The sequence below is a fragment of the Phascolarctos cinereus genome, unplaced genomic scaffold (assembly GCF_003287225.1).
Source record: "Phascolarctos cinereus isolate Bilbo 61053 unplaced genomic scaffold, phaCin_HiC Scaffold_726;HRSCAF=1367, whole genome shotgun sequence".
NCBI lineage: Eukaryota > Metazoa > Chordata > Mammalia > Diprotodontia > Phascolarctidae > Phascolarctos > Phascolarctos cinereus.
This window is the reverse complement of record NW_027556098.1, coordinates 312,869,779-312,890,566: the sequence shown is the minus strand read 5'-3', so window position 1 is coordinate 312,890,566 and position 20,788 is coordinate 312,869,779. Positions and strand designations below refer to the sequence as shown.

The 20,788-nt window shown below is 45.9% G+C and overlaps 1 protein-coding gene across 5 annotated transcripts in view; it reads left to right on the top strand.

Annotated features, from left to right (window-relative positions):
- ARAP1 (ArfGAP with RhoGAP domain, ankyrin repeat and PH domain 1) overlaps nt 1-20,788 on the top strand; it is a 103,380-nt gene that overhangs the window by 16,468 nt on the left and 66,124 nt on the right. For 4 of the 5 annotated variants that reach the window (XM_078156891.1, XM_078156889.1, XM_078156890.1 and 1 more), the window contains exons 2-3: nt 17,829-17,997; nt 18,883-19,618. In XM_078156891.1, coding sequence (XP_078013017.1) covers nt 18,945-19,618 — 674 coding nt within the window. In that variant the 5' untranslated portion in view covers nt 17,829-17,997; nt 18,883-18,944. Of the gene's footprint in view, nt 1-14,966; nt 15,044-17,828; nt 17,998-18,882; nt 19,619-20,788 lie in introns of those variants that run through there. The other variant, XM_020989617.1, reaches the window with a different exon arrangement.

Here is a 20,788-nt window from a genome sequence, read left to right as displayed (position 1 = left end):
GGCCATGTACAACTGAGGTCTCCACTTCCTTTCCTCTTACTTCTTCCTAGCTGCAATCTGGCTTCTGATCCCATCATTCCATTAAAACTGCCCTCTCCAAAGTTACTAATGCTCTCTTAGTTGCCAAATCCAATAGCCTTTCCTCAGTCTTCTTTCTCCTCAGCCTCTCTGCAGCCTTCAACACTGTTTGTCATTGTTTCCTCCTGGATACTGTCTTCTCTTTAGGTTTTTAGGGTACTACTCCCTCCTGGTTCTCTTCCCACCTAGCTGGCCATTCCTTTTCAGTCCCTTTTTCTGGATGTGCATCCAGGCCCCATCTCCTAATCATGGTGTCCTCCAAGGCTTTCTCTATACTGTTTCATGCATGACTCTGGGCAAGTCCCTTAACCCCAATTGCCTTACCTTAAAGAAAATTTACACACACACACACACACACACACACCACACACACACACACTCTCTCTCTCTCTCTCTCTCTCTCTCTCTCTCTCTCTCTCTCTCTCTCTCTCTCTCTCACACTCTGTTTCACTGGGTGATCTCATCAGCTTCCATGCAGATGATTCTCATCTATTTACTTAGCTCTGTTCTATCTCCTGACTTCCAGTCTTACTATCTCCAGCTGCCAATTTTACAACTATAACTGGTTGTTCCACAGATGTCTCAAATTTAATGTGTACAAAATTGAACTCATTAACTCCCCTCCCCCAAATCTTCCTCTTTTCCTAACTTCTCTGTTGTTGTTGAGGACGCTGCCACGCTCCCAGTTCCCTAGACTCACAACCTAGGTGTCATCCTCAACTCCTACTCTCCCCTCCCTCCTCCCATATCCAGATATGTTGCCAAGTCTTGCTGATTCTGTCTTTGCACCATCTCTGGCATAAGCCCCCTTCTCTCCTCTGATACCAGCCTGGTGCAGGCCCTTATCAGCTCACAACTGGACTAGTGCAATACCCTGCTGGTGGGTCTGTCTGCCATGTTTTTCTCCATTTTGGCCCGTTCCCCACTCAGCTATCAAAGAGATCTTCCTAAAATACAGGCTTACCCGTGTCACATACATCCCACCTACCACCCTCTCCTCATTCACTAAAGTATAGGGCAGCTAGGTGGTGCAGTGGATAGAGCAGTGGGCCCAGAGTCAGGATGACTCATCTTCCTGAGCTCAAATCCATTCTTAGACAATTCTAGCTGTGTGACCCTATGCAAGTCACATCACCCTGCTTGCCTCAATTTGCTCACCTGTAAAAGGAGCTGGAGAAGAAAATGGTAAACCACTCTAGTATATTTGACAAGAAGCCCCCAGATTGGATCACAAAGACATGACCGAGATGACTCAACAGCAGCGTTCGCTAAACTCCTAACTAAAGCCACTGACTTTAGTTACCTCCAAGATCAAGTATAGACTTCTCTGGCTTTTAAAGCCCTTTAGAAGTCCATCCCCTTCTTCTCCCTTTCTAGTTTTTTGGCTTTTTTTTTTTTTACACCTTATTCGCTTGCACATACTCTAAAATCCAGTGATGCTGACTTCCTTGCTGTTCCTAGTGCGAGAAGCTCCATCTCTCTGCTCTAGTCATTTTCTCTGGCTGTCTCTGTTGCCAGGAATGCTCTCTATCATCTCTGCCTCCTGGCTTCCCTGGCTTCCTTGTAGTCTCAGCTAAGATCCTTCCTCTCCCAGAAGCCTTACCCCACCCCCACTCCCCTTCTCTCTGCGACCAATTTTTCTGGTCTTGTCTCTAGTTTGTACGTAGTTTGCCTGTTGTCTCCTCCATTAGACTGTGAGCTGTTTGAGGGCAGACACTTTGCTTTTGCCTTTCTTAGGATTTCCAGCACGTAGCACAGTACCTTGCACTTAGCAGGTGCTTAGTAAATGCTTGTTGACTTGACTTGTGGTCCTCAGCCGAGGGGCTGGGTCTGTCAGAAGGATCCAGTACAGCCCCCCTGCCTTACTCCCATCATCCAGGCACTTCTCTGATCCTCCCCAGTACTGATGAGCAGGAACCTTTTGCTCCGCCTTGATTGATGCATCCTTGCCCCTCCTCCCAGTGTCTGTCCCAGATCTTCTTTTGTCAAGGCTTCCGACATTCCCTAATCCTCTTCACTCAGCAGGAGGACCTCACGTGACACTTCCCTGAAAGAAACAGAGGCGACCCATTGAGAACTTCCCCTCTTCTCCAATAACACACTTTGAAGCAGCAGCATCCCTCACTGTTTCCTCCTTGGCTCCAGTCTCAGAGGGTGGTTCTTCTTGCTAATGCCAGCCCTTCCCCTCCCATCATTGCCCCTTTCTCTGTAATTTTCAGCCTCTTCTTATCTTGGTTTATTGGCTCCTTATTTGATACCTACAGACGTGCTCAGAACTCCATCCTTTAAAAACGAACAAACGAACAAACCCTTCACTGGACTCTGCCATCACTTCAAGCTCTCATCTTGTATCTCTCCTCCCTTTCACAGCCAGATTCCTAGAAAAAATGCTATATGTAGCTGTTGACTCCACTGTCTCCTCTCCCACTCGCTTTTCAACCCTTTGCAGTCTGGTGTCTGTCCCTACCATTTGGCTAAAACTGCTCTTTCTACTGGCACCATTCATCTCTCTCTCTCCCTCTCTCCCTCTCCTTCCCTCTCTCCCTTTCTTTCCCTCTCTCCCTCCCTAGCCCTCCCTCTCCCTCCTTCCCTTTCTTTCTCTCTCACTCTCCCTTCCCCCCTCCTCTCTTTCTCTCTCTCTTCCCCCTCCTCAATATAATGAATGTTTTTTTCCCCAAAACCTTATCCTTCTTGATATTTGAGCACCCTTTCCTCCTGGATACTCATTCCTCATTAGGTTTTCCTGGCTCATTAGCCGCCTTTCAGACTACTTCTTCTCCTCCTTTGCAAGGTCACTATCCACATGTTATCTTCAGAGCTTTTTTCTGGGCCCTCTCCTCTCTCTATACCAGAGTTCTTAACCTGAGGTCAGGAAGTTAAAAACATTTTTGGATAACTATTTCCATATGATCTGTTTCCTTTGTCATCTTATATATTTTGTTTCATGCATTTTAAAATATGAGAAGGGCTCCATAGGGTTCACCAGACTGCCCAAAGATACAATAAAAGGTTAAGAACTCCTGTTCTACCCTTCCCTGGGATCTCATCAGGTCTCAGGAGTTCAGCTGTCATGTCTCAAGTCTACACATCTAGCTCTTACCTTTCTCCTGAGTGCAAGTCCTGCCAGACATCCCCAACTTGATATTCCATAGGCAGCTTTCAAAAAAAATTAAATTTTTTCAATGAACAAACATTTACTTTGTCTCCTTACCCCTCCCTCATTTAAAAATGAAAGGTAAAACCCTTGTAATAAATATGCATAGTCAGGCAAAAAAAAAATTTCCACATTGATCATGTCTAAAAAAAATATGTCCCAATTTGCCTCCTGAGTCCATTAATCCAGGTAGGGAGGAGGCTTCTTCATTAGGCCTCTGGAATCTTGCTTGGTCACTAAATTGATTAGAGATCTTAGTTTTCAAAATTGTTGTTGCTGTCATGTAAATTGTTGTCTGAGTTCTGCTCAATTCTAGCTGTATCAATTCATACATATCTTCCAAGGTTTCTTCTGAAAATCATGCCGTTCATCATTTCTTACAGCACACTAGTGTTCTATCACATTCATATACATAACCATTCGAAGGGCACCCCTGCAGGTTCCACTTCTTTCCTGCAACTAAAAGGGCTGCTATAAAGACTTTGTACATATGAGTCTTTTTCTTCTTTCTTTGATCTCACTGGTGTCACTAGGGCAAAAGACAGGAAGGGTTTAATGGCTTTTTGTACATAGCCACAAATTACTTTTCAAAATGACTGGACTAGTTCATAGTTCTATCAACAGTGAGTTAATGTTCCCATTTCTCCATGTCGCCTCTGGCATTTGTCATTTTCCTTTTTTTTGTCAACTTTGCCAATCTGAGGGGTGTAAAGTAGTACTTCAGAATTGTTTTAATTTGCATTTCCCTAATTACTAGTGATTTAGAGAGTCTTTTCACATGGCTATTGATAATTTGAATTTCTTGTCTGAACATTCATAGCCTTTGACCATTTATCAATTGGGGAATACTTCTTAGTCTTACACATTTGAATCAGTTTCCTATATATTTTGGAAATGGGACTTTTGTCAAAGAAACTTCCTGCAAAGATTCCCCCCTCCATTTACCTGCTTTTCTTCTAATTTTACATGTTTTGGTTTTGTATGTGCAAAACCTTTTCAGTTTTGTGTAATCAGAATTGACCATTTGACCTCCCATGTTTTATTTGGTCTCCAACTCTTCCTTTTGCCATAGATATGCCAGTTAATTTCTTTTATGCTTCTCTGATTTTTTTATGTAACCCTCCCTTAGGTCTAAGTCATGTTCCCTTTGGAAACTTGTCCTGGCATCATCATTCTTCTACCTGGCCAGGTTTACCACCCAGAAGATATCTTGGACTTCACATTTTCCCTCATCCTCCATATCCAATCAGTTGCCAAATATTTTCTTTTTTTTCTTTTTTTTTTTTTTAAGGCAATTGGGGTTAAGTGACTTGCCCAGGGTCACACAGCTAGTAAGTGTCAAGTGTTTGGTCTGAGACCGGTTTTGAACTCAGGTCCTCCTGACTTCAGGGCCAGTGCTCTATCCACTGTGCCACCTAGCTGCCCCGACATAATGTCTTTAAAGACATTAACAATCTTAAGCCAGTCTTCTGGAGGGTTACCAATATGGGGAGACGAATGGAGAATGTGCCACTGGAGAATCAGTCAGAGGAACTGGTGAAGGGTCTGGACTCAGAAGGTCTGGATTCAAATCTTGCTTCTGTTGTCTTACCTGTGAGGTCTTGGACAGATGGCTTGACGTTTCTGCACCTTGCTTTCATCTTCTGTGAGACGAGGTTATTGGGCTAGATGATTCTTGAGCTCCCAGCTAGATCTTTGGATGTTGTCTTCAAGTGTTTGGAGGGTTAACGTGAACTAGAAGAAGTACACTTGTTCCACTTGGCTCTAGGGAACAGAAGTAGCAGGAAAGGGGAGGGATTTTGTAGATATAGAGTTGGAAGTGGGAGACACCACTTGGGAGACGAGCAAAAATCCAGGCAAAAGAGATGAGGGCCTGAGTTAGGGTGGTGGGTGGTGCCGAGGTAGAAGTGACAGGGCTTGGTGGGTGGTTGGGTGTGGGGGTGAGGGAGGAGGAAGAGTCAAATATGGCTCTGGGTGATTAGAAGGGGGTGCTGCCCTGAATTTCCTCCTTTGTAGACTGGGTAGAATAATTGTAATAATACTGGCACAGAAACCCTTCCTTTTTTGGTTGTTTCTTATGTGCAAGGTACTCTGCAAATCTTAAGAAATGGTAACTATTACTTGTCAATGTCCAAAGCCTCAGCCGCAAATCAGAAGGAGCTAAAAAGGGAAGGGGTTGGGCTAGATGAGTACAAGGATATGCCAGCATGTGCCAGATACTGGAGATGTGGTGAAACTGAGGCACGGCTGGGAGTGAGAGGATAGGGTTTGATTACTGTTCAGTGCATTGAATTAGGAAGCAGGCTTTAGGTTTTAGTCCCTGCCCTACCGCTGACTTGCAGTGACCTGGGTCTCATTGCCTCGGTTTTCAGATCTGCAAAGAGGGGGCAATACTGCTTGCCTGGGGTGGCTCACTGGGCTTTTAGAAGGACAAATGGGAAAGGAGCTGATTTTACCTCCGGATGAGTCTAGTGTCCAAGAAGGCTTCCCTTCTGCCATGACCTGGGTGCTTTCTAGCCACCTTATCAGAGAGATTTCCCAAGGCTCTGTTGGGGATACTCAGCCTAGCATGAAGTTGTGGGCTTCTCTGTTTTCCAATGGGTTTGGAAGGCTGCAGCCACCTTTCTCTCCAGAGACTGCATTTCACATGGGTTGGATGGTAGGAGGGATGAGAATGAGAACTTATAGAACTCTGGGATTGTAGAAGCACAGGATTGAGAATCTTTGACATTTAGACATAGAGAACCTTGCAACTGGTAGCTCATAGAACCTTGGAGTATAGAACTAGAGAATTTAGAACCTTTGGAATTTAGATTCATAGCCAGAGGATCTTGGAGTTAGGAACTCATAGAGCCTTGGGATTATAGAACCGTAGAATTTTGTTGCTAGGTGGCTCAGTGGATAGTGTCAGGCCTGGAGTCTGGAAGACCTGAGTTCAAATATGACCTTAGATAACTTACTAGCCATGTGACCCTGGGTAAGTCACTTAATCCTGTCTGCCTTAGTTCCTTGTCTGTAAAATGAAGAAGGAAATGGCAAACCACTCTAGTATCTTTGCCAAGAAAACCCCAAAAGGGGTCATGAAGAGTCAGACGTGACTGAAATGACTGAACAACAAGAATTTTAAACTTTTGGAACTTATCGACTTATAACCAAAAAACCTTGGAGCTGGAAGCTCTATCTGAGCAGGGATCCGATTTACAAGATCCTGTCCAGCTTTGGCTTGAGGACCACCAGGGCTGAGAAACTGATTTCCTCATGTTGGGGGACGGCTATGATCATTAGGATGAAGACCTGTTAAAATGCAGATCTCCTTTGAATGGGTCCTAGAACCCAGAATCACAGACCTAGAGATGGAATGGATCTGAGAGGCTGTCTACACCAACCTCCACATTGTACAGAAAAGGAAACTGAGGCCCAGGGAAATGAAGTGACTCATCTAAGGTCAAATAGACAGTGAAAGTCAGAGACAGGAATTGAACCCCTGTTCTCTTAACTCCAGAGCCAGGGCTCTTTCCACTGTACCACACTGCCCCAATCCCTCTTTAGTCATAGAGCTCCATTGGAGTCCTGACTACTTGGAGTCCAAGCCAGCCCAGTGATTATTAGAATTGAAGTTTTCTGGTTAAATGATAGAACTGTCTAATAATAATAATTATTATTGCATTTATTACTATTATCAGCCATTTGGTCCAGTTTCCTTGTTCTATCTTTTTGAAGTTTTGTTGATATGTTTTTGTATTATAGTTCTTGAAATAATGCATCCCCTTTGACTTTACTTTGTAAGTTGGAAAAAAGTTATGCAAAACCAACCAAGAGAACAGCCCCTTCTGACACAGTGTGCAGCATTCTGCATCAGAAATCCCCCATCTTAATCCTAAGGAGAAGGAAATGTGTTTCCTCATCTGTCTTTGGAGTCAAGATCGCCAATTCCTCCCCGCTTTGTTTAGTTTTTCAACTTAAAAAAAATTTTTTTTTTTGGCTAGGCAGTGGGGTTAAGTGACTTGCCCAGGGTCACACAGCTAGTAAGTGTTAAGTGTGTGAGGCTGCATTTGAACTCAGCTCCTCCTGACTCCAGGGCCAGTGCTCTATCCACTGCACCACCTAGCTGCCCCTTTAAAAAATTTTTATAAAATAAACATGCATTTATTTCCTTTCCTTCCTAACTCCTCTCCCTTAATGAAAATAAATAATAATAAAATCCTTGTAACAAATCTGCAGTCTGCATAGATAAGCCAAATAAATTCCCATATCGTCCATGCCATCGAATCTCTCTCTCATTCTGCCCCCTGATCCTTTGATCCTTTCATCTGGCAGCCTGCTTCATCATCAGTCCTCTAGACTCATGGTAGGCCATTGCATTAATCCAAGTTCTTAAGGCAAACCCTTCATTGTACAGAGGAGGAAACTGAGGTCCAGAGAGACTTGCCCAGTGCTACCCAGCAGTCAGTGGCAGAGCCAGCGTCCAGATTCCCAGTCCAACACTCTTTTCTGCACCATCCTGCCTTGACAGAGGCTCAAATAGCATGGCCTTTAGAATCAGTTCTGATGAGGCAGTGCTCATTTTGACCTACTTTTCATGCGAGGCTTGCATGAATGTCTCTTGGTGGAAGGGAGATGACCCTTCATCCTCAAAGGTCATGCTGTTGGTACAGCCAAACTCTGGCAGACCCCACCTAGATGGCTTCTAAAGTTTATGCTTCTGTAATCCCAAGGTTCATTGAGCTCCCAGCTCTGAGGTTCTCTCCAAAGAATCTCTAAATTTCCAAAAAAATGTAGGGCCGGTATATCTGTCATCTGGAAACCAGCCCCTCTCAGTGCCGAAATGCTTGTCTCCAGAAGTTTGGCCCCCAGGGGATAAACTTTTTTTTTGGCTGCTGCTCCACATTAAGAACCATCTGTTCAGGAAAGAACAGAAAAAGAAACTGAAGCATGTGTAATTACAATGACCAAGAAACTTTGCCATTCTTTTCCTTGGAGAAAAATGTACCTCGCTCCCTTCTTTGCAGAGGTGGGGAACTATGGGTATGGAACATTACATGTACTCCACAGGTGCCATTCCATTCCTCATATCCTTGCCCTTGTATAAACCTGGAATGCTTTTCTGCACTAGGCCTTTCCCAGTCTTCCCAGTTGTTTGTGATTCCTCTCCCACCCCACTTTGTTTCTTGGACTCACTTCTTTGTGTACTTATTTTCTCCCCAGTATATGGTACACTCCTTGAGATAAGGACTATTTCTGTTTTTTTTTTCTTAGCACATTAGGTACTTTAAAATTGCTTATTGAATTGAGCAGCAACACTAAAGAAATCATGGATCCTTGATGTATTTAAATATTGTGATAACTAATAGTGATAATCTGAGAGTCAGCAGTGGGTTATAAAGAAGAAGCCAGGAAGGCCTGGGTTCAAGTCTTGCTGCTGACATATATACTAGCTATATGACCATGGGCAAATCACTTAATCTCTTGGTGTCCCCAGGCAGCTTGAAGATTATAAGTTACAAAAGAGTTGCTGATCTGACTAGTGGAGGGAACTTCCACCCTGGAGACCCCTACCTCTCCCATAAAATCACAAGTCTGGATAACCTTCCTCATCACCCCCACCACACCCCCCCCAAAAAAAATCTGAAAATGGAAGGAAGAAGAAGGAGATGCCCACATATAACTAAACTCAGGTGCTCTGGAAAGATGAGATAGAACAAAAAGATTTTCATTAGGGAGGATCAGTAGTTTATAGGAGACCATGACAGGTAGAAGAGGTAGTGGTACTTATAGCTTCAGTTACCTTTACACAAATGTGCATAGGAGGCAAAGTACAGTGGAAAACTGGTCTCTGGCTTTTCGTAGTTGTGTGACCTTGGACAAATTGCTTAATTGTACCTCAGTTTCTTCATCTGTAAAATGAGGGGGTTAGACTAGATGGCCTCCTAGATCTAAGTATATGGTCCTTCGATCCTTCCAGCCCTAGATCTATGATCTAGTCACCTCGGTTCAAGTCCACCTACGCTCTTTGTTGACTCTGTGACCTTGGGGAAAGTCCCTGTGCCCATCTCTGGGTCTCAGTTCTCTCCTCCGTAAAGTAAAGGGGTTGTATTTTGTGAACTATATCATTTCCAAGGCCCTTAAGTGATAAACAGGATGAGCTGGAGAGCTTACAGTGGGATGAAGAGAATTTGACCTCAGAAGAATCATCCAACCTTGATAGGATGGGATTCATGAGTGGGATATGACTTTGGGAAATAAATTCATTTGATGAAATCTGTGAACCCCTCAGTGGGAAGGTGTGGAAGAGGATTTGAGTGAGGATCAAGAAATGATTGTTGAAGGAAGGGGGGGAGGGTGAAAGAAGGGTGAAAGTGCAGCAGTATTGTGGTAGTAAACTATGTACCACCCAGCCAGATGGAGGAAATAGGCGATCAGTTCCCCATCATGAGGCCAGTCACAGTCAGCATAGAATCAGGATGCCATGGAATTTAGAAGTTAGAAGGCTTGTCATAGGGGATCTGGGACACACAGTTATCCAGCCTCTAGTGACAGGGGGTCACTAGCTTCCAAGGCAGTCCCGCCCACTTTAGGACAGTATTAATTGTTATGAAGTTTCATATTACAGCCAGTGGAACTGCTTCTCTGAGATTCCTTCTTTTGCTTGCAGTTCTTCCTTCTGAGGCCGCACAGAGCATGTCTAATTCCTCCTTTCCATGGTAGCAGTCCTTTAGATATTTGAGTACAGCATAGTAGAATAGAGAGGATTCAGCTCTTCACACATCTGCTTTCTTTGCTTAAAAATAATAACCTAGAAATTCCTGATCTGAGAGAGTTTCATCTCTCAGATGATAGAAGAAATGATAAAGGGGCAGAGGGGCTAAGGCTGGAAAGGACTAAGAGGTGTAGGGAAAAGGGAGCTTTACAGGAAGTCAACTTTCACATCAATTAGCACTTTAGAAAAATGTTTTGTTGACATTTTTTGTTTTTATATGAAAAACAAATTAAATTTCTTCCTCATGACCCCTCCCAGAGAACCATTCCTTAACATCAATTAGAGCTCAGAACACCCATGAGAAATCAGAGCCATCCCTACATGGAAGAGATTGGCTGTAGGAGGGAGTGAGCTTCCTGTCACCGGTCTTTGAGAAGAATCTCTCCAGGAGGATATGGGAGAGGTTCCTGTAAAGGGATGGAGGTGGTGGCGCATTTCAGCTCAGACAGGCTGTGGTTCTACCAGGGTCATGTGGCAGCCTCCACGTCTACTGCTTTGGGAGTCATTGGAGAAAAACATCAACTTCCCTCAGATTTTGCTTAGTAGAGAAAACAAACCCACAAGAAACGAAGAGTGACTCTAACACAGCCCCTAAGGGGGCTCAGGGGAAGGAAGAATCTTAGGAGGCTCCCTGGAGGAGACCAGGCTTGGGCTAAGCCTTGCTAGATGGGGGAAAATTGGAGGGAGGAGGCCCTTTCGCATTGGTTGTGGGATGGGGAGGGGTGAACCTGAGCAAAGATTGAAGACCAGGGAAGAGAGGTTGGGAGCCTGACTTGGGTGGGGCATTGGGTGGGGCAGGCATGCTGGTGCTTACTATGCCAGGCTGAGGGATTTCTCCTTTCTCTTAGTTAGGTGGTAGAGTGGAGTCAGGAGGACCCGAATTCAAATCCAGCCTCAGACACTTACTAGCTGTGTAACCCTGGGCAAGTCATTTACCCTGATTGCTTCAAAAAAATAAAATACAATAAAGTCATTTATAATAGGCTCCACTTTTACCTAAAACCCCCCCACAATGGGGAGCCATGGCAGATTTCTGAGCCCCTTCTGTAGGGATGGTAGAGTGAGGCTGGCTGGAGCATAGTAAAGTTGGGGAGCAGGTACTGTAATTGTTCAGTAACCGTGCAGGCTGGTAGGCCTGAGGCCTGTGCCTGAATGGGGACTTTGTGGCTTTAGAAACTGCAATCCTGGGGTGGTGGGTTTTTTCTGTGATGATTTTTTGGGATGCCCTTTTACCTCTTTTGCTCCCTGAATGTCCTTCCCCTCCACCTTCTTGTCCTTTTAATAGATGGAGAGTCTTTCTGAGGTCACAATTCAATGCAAGGCCAGAGAAGAACTCCATATCTGCCTTCCGGTCCCAGTGTTGGCCCCAGTTGGGTTCCCCTTTTGGATAGAGACAGATAAGAAACCTGGCCTTGTCCCTCCTCTCCCAAGTCTCATTGTTGCAAACAAAGGGCTCTTTCTCTGCAGGCTGAACCCTGTTTCTTCATTGGCTGTGGACTGGCTTGGGAGAAAAAGTGCACCTTCCCTGCCTTCCCTTTCTGCCTGAAATTCCTCCTCTTAATGCCCTGCTCCCCACTCCCCCCCAAGATTCTTCTGAAAAACCTGCCGAGGCCAGGATGCCCTTGGCATATTTATGCCAACCTGTCTCCTTTCAGATGCCCAATTCCTTGGGGAAGACAGAGCCTGGGAGTCTCTTGATTGCATGACAGATACCATTCATCTCCTGGTGGTATAACAGGAATTAGTACCTCCCAGTGGCAAACCTATCTTTGGTCTCCTGGTGGCCATGATAGCTATTTGTGTGATGGGTATCTGTGATACCCATCACAGAGCACACAGCTGGTGGGAGCCTCGGTGGTGGGGGCCTGAGTGGGAATCTTTTCTGCTGAACCACAGGCAGATGGTTAGCCAACCCCAGCTTGAAGATCTCTATTGAGGGAGGACTCATGTCCTGCTGAGATATCCCATTCCACTTTGGGATAGCCTTGGGAAGTTTTTCCTGACCATTAAGCCTAAATCTGCTTCTCCACAGCTTTCACCTATTTCTCCTAGGCCTGTCTTCTGGGACCAAGCAGAACATGGCAAGTCTTCTTTCTTTCCTAAAAATAATTAAATATTTTGTTAAAAACTTCTTATTCAATGTCAGAACAACCAACTAAACTTATTTAGTAACTGTTTACATTTAAATAAACTAATTTCTATGTAGAAAGTATCATATAACAACTTGTCTGTCCTTTGTTAATTAGTGTTCATTCATCTTTCCTTGGGTATTGCAAGACCTCATATGTCCTCTGTTCTCCAGTTTCTTCTTTCTTTACTTTCTTTCAGAAAGATCTCTCCAGACTTTGTATTTCTCATACTTGTTAGCCTTCATGACGTTATAGCATTCCACTACATTAATGTTCCATAATTTGATTATTCTCCTATTGTTGGACATATAAGTTGTTTCCAGCCTCTCCTCTCTCTCTCTCTCTCTCTCTCTCTCTCTCTCTCTCTCTTCTCTCTCTCTCTCTGTGAAATCTTTGTACTGTTTTTGTTTTTATTAAAATTTTCAGTGTGTTTTTCTAACATTGGAGTTATTGGGTCAAAGGATGTACAGTTGTGGTCACTTTTTTTAGAGCACTGCTAGAACGCCCTGCAAAAGGACGACTTTGGTTAGAAATTCCACCAGCAAAGACAGGGTGCGTCTATTTCTCTACAACCCTGCCAGCACTGAGTTTCATTGCTTTTAATTCTTTTTGTAGAGTTGATGGATGTCAAGTAAGACCACAAAGTTGTTTTAATTTTAATCTCTTTGATTATCTATGAAGTTGAGCATTTTTCAAGTGACCAAAAATAATTTGTTGTTACTTTTTTGAAAGCTGCTCATGTCCTTTGAGTATTTATCAATCGTTCAGGCAGTCAATAAATATTTATTAAGCACCTAAATAGTATGGAGCATAAAATTAGGTAAAATATGTAAAGTGCTTTACATACTTTAAAACACTGTATAAATGCTAAATTAATAATAATAATCCCTTTTTCATCAAAGGGAATGCCTAACAATTTTTTCAGGTATGTCTAATCCTTTTTGTTCATCACAGCCCTTCAGATACTTGAAAGAAGCTATCATATCCCCCTTCAGTCTTTCCTCTTCCAGACTGAACATTCTCATTTTCTTCAACCAGTCCTCTTAAGGAGGCATAAACTTGAGACTCTTCATTGCTAATTACTGTCTTCTGGACATTCTCTAGCTTATTAAAGTTCAGTTTCTTAGATCCTGCCCAATGTTCCTACCTCAAATTGTCCAGCATTAACTAATTTCAAAATGGAGAGCGACAAGAGCTATAACTAAAGTAGGGGCACCCAGGACTTTTTGAATCCTGACTCTCATCCAACATGTGAGCTCTCTCTCCCAGCTCTGAATCATCTCTGCATTCGATGAACATGCCATCAATGCTTTCATCTTAGTCACTGATAAAAATGTGAGACTGCCCAGGGCCAGCACAGATTCCTGAGGCACTCCACTAGAGACCTTCCAACCAAACTGTTTTCCTGATGTCTGTTCTTTGGGTTCAACAATTTAACTATTCAGCTGGTTCCTGAATCCACCAGGCTGTGCTCTTGGCTAGCATCAGGTATCTCCTGACAGCCTGATGGGAGTCAGTAGTAGTCTCTTGGTAGTCTGCTGGGTATCTGTGGTTTTCTGGGTATAGATATCAGTAATCTCAGCATGGCATGTTCTTCCATATCTGAAGTCCTGGGATTATAGCATGTAATAATGTGTCCAAATCCATGAGATAATGTGTATGAGCCTGAGATATATCCCAGTCCATGTTTCCTCTGTCTCAGGTATGTCTTGAGCCCCTACTGGGTTGTGCTGCCTTGTTATCAGTCATGGTAGATCTGAGTCTGGGTGGTGATGACATATTTGTAGCAGCTTCTCCATCTGAGGCCTCTTGTATCCTTTTATTCGAATCTCTTCTGTTTGCACTGCCACCGTCTTTCTTACAGGTCTTCTCAACTTTACTTTCTCTCCCCTCCTCCACCTCCTCCCTGATTCATCCTTCATATTAATCTTCCTTAGCCAGAAACCTGTCCAGTGACACCCCTCTACTTAATAACAGATTCCTATCAACGACCAACCTACTAAAGTTTAAATTTCTTACCTGGCCTTCAATGTCCACCATAACCTGAGACAGCCTTGCTTTTTAGTAGCATGTGCATCATCCTGCCTTCTCGCTGAGATTACTTTCCACTTAGACTGTATAGATCTTGTATGTACTTTGATTTATTTATTGTTTTGCATATTGTCTCTCCTATTGGAATTGGAGTTCCTTAAAGACAAGGACCGTGTTTTTGCCTCTCTTTGTATATCCAGGGCTTAACACGATACCTGGCATATAGTAAGTGCTTAATAAATGCTTATGACTTAATGTATCCCAGACTGCCTGCCTCCAAGTCTGGGGCTTTTTTCATTACCACAGTTGCCTTCTTGTGTCATGACTTGGGAGGCAAAAATCTCCCATATGTGAGTGGAGACAAATCTCTGGGTGTTATATGTGTGTGAGAGAGAGACAGAAATCTCAGGGTTATGTGATGGGAGTAGACAGAAGTCTCCAGGTAACGTGACCAAGAAGAAGGGGAAGGCAGAAATCTCCAGATGATGTGGCAGGCTGGAGGAGACAAATTTCTGGGTAATGTGATGGACAGGAAGGAGAAGGCAGAGATCTCTGTATGATATGATGGGGGGGGTGGGCAGAAATCTCCAGGTGATGTGACAAACAGGAGGGGACAGATATTTCAGGGTGAAGTAATGGGAGAATATTTGGGAGTTCAGCAGAATGACCAGAGACTAGCATGTGTCCAAGCTTCAAGGCTGTTTCCCCAGTGACTCTGGCAGGGGGAAGCAGGGCCTGAGGGAGCTGTTACAGGGTGGGGGAAGGCTTTCTGGGCTGGGCTGAATGAGTCTTTCGCTTCCTCCTTCCCTCCCTCCCCCATAAACTGGTTCCTCATCTGGGGCTGAAGCAGGTGGGGCTGAAGCCTGAGCTGGGGCTGTGCCCCACTCCCTACAGGTAGCAAGGGGGGACAGGGGACCTGGGCAGGGGATGGCCTTTAGGGCTCAGAGGAAGACCTGGGGAGGTGGAATAGGGGCTGGAGGGGCATTGTGTGGAGTTCTGGGGGGCAGGGAAGTCTTGTGACAATTTGTGTTGTGGTTGTGTGATCTCTGTGTATGTTATAGTAGGTGTGGTCTGGGTGTTTGTTAGGGGGTGGGATGTGAGCATTTTGCTTGGACCCTCAATGTGATAGGTGGATTTGTGATGTAGTTGTGGAGTGAATGGGATGTTGTGTGGCTGTGGGCATTGTGAGAATTCAAGGTTGTATGAGGGTATGTGGGGGGAGTTGGAAAGAGGGCATTTATGGTATAGTTGTATGTTTGTGTGCATCAATGTGCTAATTTGGGGTATGTTTTGTGTGGTGTTGTGTGTTGTGGTTATACGGGACTTGTGGGGGGGGTCTGTGGTGTTTGTTACTACTCTGTGCATTGTTGTCTAGGAGCATGTGGAATGTTGGGGTGAGACATGGGTGTGTGTGATGCACAACCAGAGTGTATGTAGGCGCTTGTGGGGCAAGTCTGGGGTTTGGATTTGTGGCAGGTTGTATGTGGTGGAGTATTCATGTGGTATGAGAGATATGTGTGTTGTGGGGGTGTCAGCTACAAGCTGCTCCCGTTTGTGGGTCTGTGGGGCATGTGTGTGCATGTGTGTGCGATGTGAAGATGACCATTGGAGGGCCCTGGAGTGTGTATTTGTGGTGTCGTACATGGTAGGGAAGTTCTGTTGTGTAGACACGCAGTTCTTGTTGTATTCTTATCTTGGTTCTTACTAAGTCCTGAGCTCAGGGAGACCTGGCTGCCAAGCCTGGACACGTGGTTTGGGATTTGGCTGTGGGCTGGCACCCATGGGGTCAGGGTCTGGGAGACCCTCAGCCTCTGAGGCGTCTGAGGTCAGAGGCAGCATGGTCCAGTAGAATGGGCACTGACTCTGGAATTAGAAAACCTGGGCTTAAATCTTAGCTCTGCCACCTTGTAACTGTGGGGCCTTGGTCTTAGCTTCTCAGGGTCCTCATCTTTAAAATGAAGGGGTTGGACGAGATGACTTCTGCCGTCCCTTTCTTGTCGGAGTCTCTATCCTGGGAGCTCCATTTCCCTTCCTGTGCTCCTCTCCTCCAGTGAGCCTTCATGTGTCCTCCCCTACCCTTCCAGCTCTTGGTGCCTGTTGGCCCGGTTCCTTCCTCTAGAGCCTGGGTGGGGTGGGGACACTCTGGACTGCAGTGAACTGGGCCCAGAGGAGGATCAGCTGGGGAGGCTGCTTGGGATTTGAAGAAGTTCAGGGCACTCAGAGGTTGTGACAGACCTGAGTCACACATGCAAAGCTCTATGCAAATGTGTTTCCCCAACATTTCCTGGGCTTGAAAGGAGGAGGAAGGGGAAGGGGAAGGGGAAGATGTCAGGTCAGACTCTCTTAGGGAGGGTTTCTGGTGCTATCTGTCCCCGGCAGAGAGACAGTACATATATGGAAATAGGTGTCTGCACAGACATGTAGCTAGGTGGTATGGTGAATAGAGTGCCTGGAATCAGGAAGATCTGAATTCACATTCACCTTCAGACACCTATTTAGCCATGTGATGCTAGGCAAGTCAGTTAATTCTGCTTGTCTTAGTTTCCTCACCTGCAAAATGAGCTGGAGAAGGAAGGAAATGGTAACTCACTCCAATATCTTTGTCAAGAAAACCCCAAATGGGGTCATAAAGAGTCAAACACGACTCAACAACAATGATGGACATTGGGGGCCTTTGGTGTACGGGCCAAGGAGGGCCTCTTGGCATTGTCAAGTAGAGGAGGGCAGTGTGCTTAGGGGGCGGGATGACGCCTCAGCAAGTGGACAGAGCTCGGTGAGGGGAATGGAGCTCAGTGTTAATAACACTGAGTAAGCACTGGGCTTATTTGCTAAGTGCTGAGGATGAATGGAAAGGCAAAGACATAGTGAGTCCCAGCCCTCAAGGAGCTTACAGTCTAATGGGGGAGACAGTGTGTAAGTAACTGTGTGCCTGAAAGATGCATCGATCAACCAACAAACATTGATTAAGTGCCTGTGTGTCAGGCATTACATGCTAAACGCTGACAATACAAAAAGAGCAAAAGAAAATCCCTGCTTTCAAGGAGCTTGCAATCTAATGGAGGAGACAGTGTGTAAATAACTATATACCTCAAAGATGCATCAATCAGTCAATCAATAAACATTAATTAAGCACCTCCTGTGTTCCAGGCACTGTGCTAAGCACTAAGGATACAAGAAAAGGCAAAAATGCAATTCCTGGCTTCGAGGACTTCATTTTCTAATGGGGGAGGCAGCCCATACCCATGTACTTAAAAGATAGATCAATCAACCAATCAGTAAGCACTTAATGAGAGCCCGTGTGCCATATACTATCGATTCATCAGTCAGTCAGTCACACATTTATTAATTGCATATGTGCTGGGTGCTGTGCTAAGCGCTAGGGATACAAAAAGAGGCCAAGACAGTCCCAGCCCTCTAGGAGCTTACAACCTAATGGGGGAGACAGTATGTAAATAACTATACACCTAAAAGATAATGCTGTGAAAGTGGAAGGCAATCTCGGATGGAAGGGACCAGCATCAGGGGAGATGGAGAAGGCATCCTGCCATGGTAGGAGCTGAGTCTTCTAGGAAGCCAGAGGAGCCGGGGGCTAGGAGTCAGAGGCAAGGAGGGGGAACCTTCCAGGCATGGGTCTGACCTACCTTCTTGACCTTCTTATTTCCCTCCATTCCTCCTCTAGCTCCAGTACCAGACCCGGACCCTTCACCCACCCTCTTCCAGGGCCGCCCCGCTTCCCTACTAACCTTGAACTCAAAAGCCTCTCTCCCTGGGCCTCTGTCCCTGAAATTCCCACCTCTGAGGCCATGGGGAGCCCCCTGGTGTAGTCTCCAGCCATCCTTAGTGACCAGGTAAGTGGTGGGAGGAATGACCTTTGGGAATGTGGGGGGGGTGCTGCTGTGGGAGGTAGAAGGGAGACGTCACCTTCTGCACAGGTGGGAGGGGAAAGGGATTGGCAGAGGGAGGATGGGAGCTCCTGGGAGGAGGCCTCCCAGGAAGGGAGATGTGATCTGTCACTTGATTGTGTGATCCTGCCTTAACCCTCCCTCTCTTACTCTTTTTTTTTTTAAATTAGGCATTTGGGGTTAAGTGACTTGCCCAAGGTCACATAGCTAATAAGTATCAAGTATTTGGTCTGAGGCTGGATTTGAACTCAGGTCCTTCTGACTTCAGGGCCTGTGCTCTATCCATTGTGCCACCTAGCTGCCCCTCCCTCTCTTACTCTTGACATCCCTCTCTTCATACTTATTCTTCTCTCCTCGAGTCTTGCCTCTTCCTCTGTGTAGCACTGTCTCTGTCTCTGCCTGCCTTTCTTTTTTAAAAAATAAATTTTTATTTTTTCTTTTGTTTTCATGTATCTACATTTCCCACTGTATCCCTCTCTCCCCTTCTCAGAGAGCTATCCCTTATAATAAAGAATTTTTAAAGAAGGAAAATTTTTTTAAAAAGATCAGCAAACCTAATATATATACAGACATAAAAAGTCCCATGGTCCTCAACTTCTGCAGAGAAGCGAAGAGGGGTCATTATAATTTCTTCCTTTTTGGTGTCTTTGTCTCTCCTTTTCAGTTCATTTGGTGCCATTCCCCCTCCTCCTTAGCAGGTCTGGGGCTCCTCCTACCACGAGGGTAGGGGGTATAAGGCATTGGTTCTGGCTCTGTCCCTCACCCCTATTTCTGAGGTCCCTTCTGCCCTCTGACCTGGTTCTCTCTTTGTCTGTGTGTGTCTGATTCTAGGTGTAGGTGGGGATGAGCTGAGGTTCCAATTGTCTACCAGTGCCCCTGCTGCCCTCCAGGCCATGGCGGAGGAGGTAGGGGCTACGCTGCCTGTGGCTGAGTGGCTGCGGGCATTGCATCTGGAGCAGTATGCTGGGCACTTTGAGCAGTATGGGCTAATGCGGGCAGCTGACTGCTGGGGCCTGAATGATGGACAACTCCTCCACATGGGCGTCACGATGCCTGGGCATCGCCGACGAATCCTGTCTGGCCTCCAACGGGCCTATGCCACTGCCTCTGAGGAGCCCCGTGGGCCTGCCCCTGCCCCTGCCCCTCGGGGACCTCCTCGGCCTGTGCCTGCCAAGCGCCATGTCTTTCGTTCTGCCCCAGCCCCTGTTCCAGCCCCAGCCCCAGATCTATCCTTAGCCCTGGCCCCAGCCCCAGCCCTGGCCCCATCCCTAGCCACAGCCATGGTCCCAACCCTGGCCCCAGGACCAGCACTAGCCTCATCACCAGTCTTAGCCTCAGTCTCAGTCTCAGTCCCAGCCCCAGTTCAGACCCCCACCTTAGTTCCTTCAGCTTTTGCCCCACCTATCCCTCCCCGAAGGAGTTGCCGACCTCCTGCCCCCTTTGCTCCTCCGGAGCCTGGCCCATCCAGGGACCCCATGCTGCCTCCACTGCCTGCCAAACGACACCAGGTGGAGGCCAGAGCACCTTGCATTCCACCTCGGAGTGGCCCACCCAAACCTCTGGTGAGGTAAGGAGAGCTGGGGTCAGGGAGGGAACGTTGGACATAGCTCTGGCCTCAGGGCTGCTGACAGGGGAGACTGGCCCTCATCCTTGGTACGCTTTAGGACTGAGAGGAGGACGGGGCTTAAGGCTTGGGGACTCAGATCAGTTGTAGGGAGAGTTTTCTGAGGGAGGCAATACTTGAATATAGACAATGAAATTTGGACTGTAGGAAATTTCAGTAGGTGAAAATGGGGGTGGGAGAATACTCCTGGCAGAGAGGAAGTGGGGAGCAAAAGCTCAAGATGGGGAAATTCTGGGCAGGCCGAGAGCCTGTCCAGCTGGAGAGGAGGATCCAGTGTGGCTAGACAGAAAAATCGGGGCAGCCTTGAATCTCGTAATCTGATTTTTCTTAAAAACAGGTCACTTTAGGTAAGTCTTATTGCCTTTTTGGACAGGGTCATGAACTCATAGGTCAGGGTGGTGGTGCCATCGATGTAATCTATGTAGATTTTAACAAACTTTTGATAAACCTCCTGTTCTCCTTGTGGGAAAAGAGAGAGAGAGAGAGAGAGAGAGAAGAGAGAGAGAGAGAGAGAGAGGAGAGAGAGAGAGAGAGAGAGAGAGAGAGCGAGCCACGGAGGCTAGAAACATCGGTGGATTCCTTATTGACTGAATGGTTGGAGTCATTAATGATCTGAAGCTAGCTTGGCAGGAGGTCTCCAGTGGAGTGCCTCAGGGATCTGTGCTTGGCTCTGGACTGTTGAACATTTCTATCATAGACCTGGAGAAGGCATTGATGACAGGCTTAAACAGATTTGCAGATGACCCAAAGGTGCTAAGCGTCAGTTAATACTTTGGATGAAAGAGTCAAGATCCTCCCCAGATCTTGCCTGGTTAGAATGTCTGGATGACCCTAATAAGAGGAAACTGGAGAGTAATAATGTAAAGTCTTCTATTTGGCTTAAAAAAAAATGAACCTCACCGATGTAGGTGGGGAAGGCATGGCAAGGCAGCCTGGCGACAATCTGGGGTTTTAAGTCAACAGTATAATATGGCAGCCAAGAAAGTCCAACTGATGCCAGGTTTTATCGAGAGGAGCAGCTGGTCCAGCATTAGGGAGGGGCTGGTCCTGCTGTCCTCTGCCCTAGCATGACCACCTCTGCACTATTGTTATGAAGTTTGGAAGGATGGCGGG